The sequence below is a fragment of the Psittacula echo genome (assembly GCF_963264785.1).
Source record: "Psittacula echo genome assembly, chromosome: 1".
NCBI classification, from domain to species: Eukaryota; Metazoa; Chordata; class Aves; order Psittaciformes; family Psittacidae; genus Psittacula; species Psittacula echo.
The window spans coordinates 162117885-162127010 of record NC_137735.1 but is presented as its reverse complement, the minus strand read 5'-3'; the positions used below and the strand labels follow the sequence as shown (position 1 = coordinate 162127010).

At 44.3% G+C, this 9126-nt stretch overlaps 1 protein-coding gene across 4 annotated transcripts in view; it reads right to left on the bottom strand.

Annotated features, from left to right (window-relative positions):
• Nucleotides 1-3142: 3142 nt before the first annotated feature.
• CHCHD3 (coiled-coil-helix-coiled-coil-helix domain containing 3) overlaps nt 3143-9126 on the bottom strand; it is a 154838-nt gene continuing 148854 nt past the window's right edge. For 2 of the 4 annotated variants that reach the window (XM_080624510.1, XM_080624512.1), the window contains one exon: nt 3143-3815. In XM_080624510.1, coding sequence (XP_080480636.1) covers nt 3789-3815 — 27 coding nt within the window. In that variant the 3' untranslated portion in view covers nt 3143-3788. The remainder of the gene's footprint in view (nt 3816-9126) is intronic. The other 2 variants (XM_080624511.1, XM_080624513.1) reach the window with 1 other exon arrangement.

Here is a 9126-nt window from a genome sequence, read left to right as displayed (position 1 = left end):
GATAGGAAAGGGCAAGGCTCCTGTTCCTAACATAGAATCATAGAATCATAGAATAGTTAGGGTTGGAAAGGACCTTGAGATCATCCAGTTCCAACCCCCCTGCCATGGGCAGGGACACCTCACACTAAACCATGCCATCCAAGGCCTCATCCAACCTGGCCTTGAACACTGCCAGGGATGGAGCATTCACAACCTCCCTGGGCAACCCATTCCAGTGCCTCACCACCCTCACAGTAAAGAATTTCTTCCTTATATCATGTCTTTCTTTAGCTTGAGAGATGTCACGTAACTCCATCAGAGTCCACCTGAAACCCCATTCACCTCTTCAGAATCTCTCAAAAGGGGCACAGGATCTAGAAGAGAACAAAGCAGTGACCATCTGAGCTGTAAATATATCCCAAACCATCGTCATCTTCATAGTAAAGCTAATTCCAAATATCTGCTTAAAACTGTAATGTTGGGGTATCCCAATAGGTGAGAGCTCTGCAAGCTGACCTGTCCTAGACACACACAACGCCAGAGAAAAGGAAGTCTCACATTTGAAAGAGTCGAAATTACAGGCGAGTAGGATGGCAGAGATTATTTTGACACCAGTGAAAGACCTGTGATTTCTTCCACAGACACGGAGTGAAGAACAATGAAAAGCTTTGATTTAGCTGTCCCGGTTCTGCTTTTGCTTTTAAAACCCTACGTGAAATCTCCCTTTGGTTACAGCTGATCAGAGCTTGTCAATGACCAACCACAACATCTGAAATGATTCTCTACTAGTGTCATGCCTTCATCTATTGTCCCTAGAGAACACCTCCCCTATCATCCCTTCTGAGAGCAGGATCCATTAAGATGAGTTCAAATTCTCAGTGTGGCAGACAGCAACCTTAGATCTGGTTGTTTCTGAGGAGGAGGGAGACCCCCCCATAGGTTTTCCATTCTAAAGAGAAAGAGGAAAATGGGAAACTTCAAAGATTTTCAGGCTTGAAATGCAGCTACAAGGTTAAGTCTTGGCTGAAGGAGGAAGAACATTGTCCAGAACAGGCTAGAACCAGCATTTTCTCTCCTTCTCCCCCAGTACCATAAACCATCCGCAGGCTCTCCTCCTGCCTGTGCTTCTTCAGGTTCTATGAAACTTGCTTATTTTACAGTTGGTTTAAAATACCATTAGCCCAGTTGCAAAACACAAGGTGGCAAATCATAGAATCATAGAATGGTTTAGGTTTCAAGGGAGCTTAAAGCTCCTCCAGCTCCAACTCCTGCCATGGGCAGGGACCCCTTCCACTAGAGCAGGTTGCTCCAAGCCCCTGTGTCCAACCTGGCCTTGAACACTGCCAGGGATGGGGCAGCCACAGCTTCTCTGGGCACCCTGTGCCAGCACCTCAGCACCCTCACAGGGAAGAGCTTCTGCCTAAGAGCTCATCTCAGTCTCCCCTCTGGCAGGTTAAAGCCATTCCCCTTGGCCTGTCCCTACAGGCCCTTGTCCAAATGTCTCTTTTAGGCAGACCTAGTGCTCCCTTGAGCAGAAGCGTCCAACATCACCTCTCAACTCTGTGTTCAAAGAACAGTGTCCTGTTTGAAGTCCATACCAACAAGAAGAAAGAAGTCGAAGGCTGATGAAGGGACAAGGCCGCAGGTACTCAGAAGGAGGGGATGGGAAAGGTTGAAGAGGTGGCAAGCAGAACCTCACCCCAGAAACATTCACAGAATCATAGAATCAACCAGGTTGGAAAAGACCTTTAAGATCATCAAGTGCACCCATTCCCCACCACTACCAAGACTACCCATGGCACTGAGGCCTCGTCTCCACGGTGTGTGAACACTTGCAGGGACGGTGACTCCAGCCCTGCCTTGGGCAGCCTGTGCCAATGCCTGAGCACCCTTTGGGGAAGGAATTCCTCATTTCCAGTCTATTCTGAACTGCTGCTCTACTTTAAAGGCAAAAGTTGTCCACAACAGGGACGGTTTTAAAGTCTATACCCTGTTTGTTACAATCAGCACCCCCAAGCTCAAGCAGCACATGCCAGAGATGCTATCATTTATGATACAGAAGATGTTTAAAGAAAACAACATCTCAAATGAAGCCCCAAAACATAGCTGGAACAAAGCAAGCAAGACTGACTCCCATTGCTCAAGGCTGTCAGGATGGGAAACCAATAAGCATTTGGCAGTAACACAGACCTTCCCTCCCGACATAGCTCTTCCTTGATTTTACAGAGTCATCTGGCCTTAAAAACATCTGCTTTTCCTCTGTGCCGCATTGTGCTGCCAATTCTGAGGCTGGCAAGGATGGATCTGCCAACTTCTTGGCTCTCTGTTACAAAAGAGAACATTATGAAGGAGAATTTGTGAGTTAGCTGATCTGTAAACATTACAGCAAGCCACCATGTAAACACGCTGCTTATGTCCCTATTATTTCTCTCAAGCAGTTTACCTGGCACCTGATGCTGAACTCCAGGATCTTCCTCTCCTCCTGATATTACAGTTGCATCACATGTACAAAAGCCCAGCTTCTTTTTGTAGGAATAAAAAGTAACCCTTAATTAAACAGTGTTCACAAAGCATCTTGATAATGAGAATAGAAGAGTCAGTGGCAATATTGTGAATACAGCCTAAATGAGATCCACAGGTGCACTCACAGTTGTACAGTGGGATGCAGTTCAACATGGCCAATTAAAGATAGAGAAGAGGTAAATAACTAGCAGAAGGCACATTGCTTATTTGACACTGATGCTGTTACTATTGCAGATCAAATCTTTCCTAAGGTTGCTGGGTAAGATGAACGCAGCAGTTGGCGTCTGAACAAACCCAGTTAAATCACACTGGGTACCTGCATGAAGATGCTTTGCAGGTTTAGGCACTCCATGCCCTTTCATTCACTTCTCAAGGAAGGAAACTTGTGGTGCATGAATCACAGCACACCATCACGTGGGATTCTTTTAGGTTGCTGTGATGGAAAACAGTTCTATGTCAGTCCTGTTCCTGAAACCGAGGTTGGTTATGCAGAGAAGTTCTAAGCTCTAAAGCTTTGTCAATAACATCTGCTGGTGAAACATGATTGACACAGCAGAGGGAACACCATCCGCCCCTAAGGAATGGAAAGAGAGACAGACTGAACCATCAATCTTGTGCATAAAATACATTTATTGTTGGTACAGAGTGAGGCATATTCGTCAGTACTTGATAGGACTGAGGAGCACAACAGAATCATTTCATGTAAATAAAGGCCATGATACATCTTAAGTGTTGGATCATTAACATCATTCCAGCAGAAGGCCTGGAGAGAGACTTCATTGAGTGACATGATTTGTGAAATAAGTTAAAGCACAATTTAAATGATACACGGTAAGGAAAACAGGCTGTACAGTGAGAAGCAGGGGCTGACCTGCTCACAGAGTGCCACCACATCCCGGCACACCAAGTGTTACATACCCGTGCCTTTGACAGGGAGTTTTAGAGGAGATTCTACAATGAAATAGCAGCATTTGAAGGATATTTCCCCTTTCTCAGGTCGGTGAAAGGTTCTTTTCTTTTCCTTCCTTCAATCACCACTAAGTGGATTTTACTAAGACTGAACAGTATCTTCGGCTCTGTGATTTCTGATGTAATAAGATACAGGTCTTGGCTTTTCAAATGGTCACACTGATTGAGCCGTGATGGCTGCTGCTCTTGAAATGGCTCTTCCAGTTCTTCTCTTTATTGGCCTGCCCTGTAAATGGGCTGTCATATCATTCTTGGGGTAAAAAATGCTCTTCTGCTGAAATTAGTTGATGGTCTTGTGCTTGATTTGGACAATGTCTTTATCCTCCTCTCCCAAGCATGCTCTGCTAAGAAAATGGTCAGGGAAGGGGGGAAGAGAGAGGGAGAAACACATATTTCAGTAACTCAAACTTATTTCAGAGACTCCCTGAAGTTTGGCTACAATTCCTACTTAGGATTTGCAATTGCTTAAATGAAAATACAGAAAAAGAAACACTGTCAACACACACATCATCACAGAGACAAGTCACAGGAGCAGAATGAATCTATCTGAGGAATCCACAAGCCAGCCATTTGGAGACTTGCAGAGTTGCAGTAATGATTCCTCTTCATCCATCCTAATGCTATCATGGCTCTAGCGCTATTGGCTATCAAGGAAATTAAAGCCCCTGACCTTACAAAAAGATAAATCCCATTCCCAGCAATTACATACTCAAGGAAATATACCCTGAAGTCATAGAACACTAAGTATCTCCCCTACCTACCTCCTTCCTGTGCTCTGAGTCATACCCAAAAGCTCAATAGTCTGAACATGTTGCACTGACCTTGTGCTTCATTCATCACCTCCCTCCCATGCACAATCAGCCACCAAGAGCTAAAGTAAAGATCTGACAAGTGGTCCAAGAGTAATTCTTCCTGCCACACCAGACAGCTCTGCCATTAAGGTCTTGACTTCAGGGAGGCCCTAGCCTCTACTATGAACATGCAGGCTTGCATGGACAATATGTAAGGCTCTACTAAGAGCTTCCTACTGCCACGATCTAGAAACAAAGGGTCTGCAGAATGGGGCACAGGTATGGATACTGCTTGTCTAGATCTGAAGGGACCTTAAAGCTCATCCAGTTCCAACCCCTGCAATGGGCAGGGACACCTTCCACTAGAGCAGCTTGCTCCAAGCCCCTGTGTCCAACCTGGCCTTGAACACTGCCAGGGATGGGGCAGCCACAGCTTCTCTGGGCACCCTGGGCCAGCGCCTCAGCACCCTCACAGGGAACAGCTTCTGCCTAAGAGCTCAGCTCAGTCTCCCCTCTGGCAGGTTCAAGCCATTCCCCTTGGCCTGTCCCTGCAGGCCCTTGTCCAAAGCCCCTCTCCAGCTTTCCTGCAGCCCCTTTAGGCACTGGAGCTGCTCTAAGGTCTCCCCTTCAGGAGCCTTCTCTTCTCCAGGCTGACCCAGCCCAGCTCTCTCAGCCTGGCTCCAGAGCAGAGCTGCTTCAGCAATCTATTGTTCTTCCTACAAAATCCATAAAGTGGGGAAGACATAAGAGTCTCCTTACAAGAAATGGTAGGAAGGGATTTGCTAATGTCAGGAGCAAACACAAATGTAAACCTTGAAGTCTTACAGGAGACCTGAAAAGGCTGATCTGGGTATTTGAGCAGCAGTATCTGGCCAGACAGGGCACAGTCTTGCCAGCCTGGGCCGAACTGTCAGTGTCACGGAAGTTAGGATTTAGGAAAATGAGAAATAAAGGGATTAAAAAGCCTGTTCTCATGTATGTCTTCAACCAAATCCTCGCAGTACTACTGAAAATAACCCAGTGAACCATTCAAGTAGATCAAGGAGTGTTTCTACAAGGATTAAGAGGTGCGCCAAGGAGCAGGAAAGCGTGCACATGAAAAGATGGTGAATGTCCTTGTGATCACAACATTCCCCAGAATCCACGGAGGAGAAGTACACGCTGACAGAATGGAAGGAGTTGGTTTTATGCTCCCTAGGTGCCATTATAGAGAAAAATAAGGGGAACTTGTATTAGTTAACAAAATTGCCAAGCTCAGTTTGACAGCATCCCCATGGAGATTGCTGTAAAACTGATGAAGGCTACTTTACCTTTACTCTTTTTGCAGTGCTATTACAGAACTTGCTTGAAGCCATCACTGGGTTGAATATTAACTTTACATAAATTTAACACTGCAGAAGTTAAGGTAGGAAATTCCCCAAAGATCTGAGTAAAATTGTGTTACTTTTATTTAGTATCCTAAGGAAAGAAATCACAGGGGTTTGTTCATCACACACATAGTTCTCCCCACAAAATCTGATCTTCAGACAAATGGGAGTCTTCCAGGGCTTTGGTTTTCTCTACATGATTTGGGTTTTTTTAGTGTTCTTTGCTGACTCCTGATCACATGAGAACTTAATGTATTTTAAACATTTTCCTTGTGTTTTTTTCACAACACCAATGAAGGGAACCTGGTCTGACTCTTCCGTAATAAACTTCCTTCAATAAAGGTAGTGCTGTGTGGAGACCTCAGAGCAGCTTCCAGTATCTGAAGGGGGCTACAAAGGATGCCAGAGAGGGACTCGTCATCAGGGACTGTAGTGATAGGAGAAGGGGTGATGGGTTCAAACTGAAACAGGGGAAGATGTTGCATGTACTGAGTCTGACTCCAGAGAAGAGGTTTCTGCTCCTCTTGTATCAGAAGTGCTTTCTTCCTGGAGCAGAGTGAAGCATCTGGAATACAGCAGCATGACTGCAGCCTGTGAGGGGAGGAGAGGTCACAGCTGCTTCTTGTGCTCTCTGTCACACAGGAGGTAGTGTGCTGGAGCAGTGCTGCCTTTGCTTTTGTCCCAGGAAACTTTAAATAAACCAGCCCATAGCACAAAAAGTATACCTGTGCTGTGGCTTTGGCAGTTGCATTCTTGTCTGCGCATTGCTCCAGCCAGTGCATTGCAAGCAGCTGCTAGGATTCTCGCTCATTGTCTGTGCAGGGATAATGTCTGTGCTCTTCAGGAATGCTTCCACCCCAGGCAGAGCATCCTGCTGCAGTTCACTAGCTCATCTTCCCTGTTGGCGCTGTGGCGGCTTACAGACCCTTCAGGGACATGCACTCAACTGTCCCTGACTTAGTGGCACCCAAGCAGATTGATGATGAGGGCAGGATGTTTCATGACGAAGGCTTTTCCTTGGAACAGCTCCAGCCACTGTCATGTTGTGTTTTGGGTAATGCCAAGATAGGATGTACAGCTGGGAGCCTGGAAGATGCTGGTTTGTGAAAGCTGTGTGGAAGAGAAGGCAGTGGGACAAGTGGTCTTTAAGGCCTCAGAAGCACAGAGCCTCTTCCCTGCTGAACTTCACAGCTTCTTGGGAAAGTCTGTCCCGCCATATCAGCAATGGTCACTGTCTGCACACCTAAACCCAGCGAGAGGAGATCATGGAAAGAAGGCTGCTGCTGGAACTGACCTGCCATTTGTATTTGGTGAAGAGGAAACTGAGCCCAGCACCAGCTTTAAGGTCCCTTCCAAGCCAACCCATTCTATCATTCTCTGATCCCACGAGTCTGTGTGGCACTCGGGGACATGGTTTAGTGGTGGACTTGGCAATGCTGGGTTAATGGTTGGAGTCGGTGATCTTAAAGGCCTTTTCCAACCTAAAAGATTCTATGATTCTAAGTTCAGGTTGGATGTAAGGAAGAAGTTCTTTACCGTGAGGGTGGTGAGGCGCTGGCACAGGGTGCCATTCACAATCTAGGATTGTATGAAATGCTGGCCATTAAAGACGAGGCTTTTTCATTGCATTGAGTTCAGTATTTTCAGCTGCTCTGATTTCACATATTTTTCTGTTAGAGTAGAAGATGGCGTCTAGTAAACATACTGGAGGATAAGGTTAAAATAATGGTTTTATTCTGACTAGGATGCATGATTAAGGACCACTCCATCCTACAAATTACAATGATGGTTGAAACAATGCTGAAGAGGCTGAGGAATAACATTTTGTAGCTGTCAAACACCAGAAGCTGTTGGTATCATTCTTTGAAGTGCTTTCAAATCTCACTTGCCTGCAGAGACTTGCATCCCTCTGGAATTCAGAGGTCTAATAGGAAAATATTGCTCAGACTTCATTAAGGTATAGACTAGTTGTGTTTCCATATATGATTTTGGACTCCCTGTAGCCCAGGGAAAAATAAAAGGAGGAAAGAAAGACGATATTTTAACAGCCACCTTGTCCATATCAGTGGGCAGCAGACCAGGATAAGTGATTAAAATGCCACTGGATGGTCTGTATTAGTGCAGTGACTGAATCTGGAGTTACTTCAGCAGTGGGAGCACAAATCTATGCCGCAGACAACTCTAATATCTTCCCCTTAATGGCTCCATTAAGTAAGTTTTTCTCTCCATTACTATTAGAATAAAACTCAAACATTAATAATGGAGTTTAATTTATCTCACTGGCTTCTCATGACTTTGGGAAAAGATCTCAAGTGAAGATACAACAATGTGTCAAACTCCTCTGAATTAACAACTCTCTGGGCTTTTCTAACAAGGGGAGAAAAGGACAGATAGAGACATGAGATTACCGACAGGATGAGAAATAAGGAGCATACAGAAGAGAGGGTGAGATAATTATAAGCAAGATAGGAAAGAAAGGGGAGTCAATAAATTCAATTTATGAAAGGCACAGAATGTGCTCAGCCTGAGCACAAGTGCCCAGACTCAGCGCCAGGAAATCGGATTAGTTAACTTATTTGCTTTTCAATATCTTGGTCTATTCCCTCTAGCAAATTTTCTTCTCTCTTTGTTTCTTGTAGGCAGTGTCAGTTAACTTTTTCATTTCTGGCTTTGCTATTTCTCCCACTTCCAACCAAGCACACGCAGAAGGTAATTTGGAGGCAGTTTATAACAGCATCTAGCAATTATTTGGTCTGGACTTCTGGGCAATCAGTGAGTAACAATAACCACAATTACAGCTGCGACACATGGAGGATGAGCTAGAAAAGACTGATGCTCATGATGAAAAACAATTGCTCCTGCTTGCAAACGTATCCACCATAAAAGGCTTCTCTTTCTCTGCTATCCTAAGAGAGAAACCTCTCTGAATTCTAATCCTGAAGCATGTGTGAAAGAGAAGAATAAATATTTAGGGAACACTTTTAACTATCTGACAGGTTTGGTTGAAGATCTTTAACAAAAAAAAGGTGTTTAAAAGGCTTCGAAAACCCAACACTCATATTTATGCAATTTCCTTTTCCTGCACCTTCTGAGCATGAATTAATTCATCCTCATCACAGTCTTCTGAAGGAATTTCTATCAGATACAAATTACAATTATAGCTTAAACACGTAACGCAATTAAGCTGTTTTTTTACAGTTAATTGAAAGAATAATACAAATTATAAATACAACAAATTAGTGTTCCAGATGATGGAAGCCATGGTGTAAATCTAGTCGACTTCGTAAGAACCTAGTATTATTCACAGGTCATCTACCTATGATGTCTCAAACCCACCCATGGGCAAGTATCTTGAAACTGGATTCTGGAATACAAAAATCACACAAAAGGAAAACTTAGAAATAAATTAGACACCAGTAATTGCTTGTAATAGGAATTAATGGAATAGATTCAATTTAAAGGAAAAGAATCCACTTCAAAAGGTCATGAGGAACTGC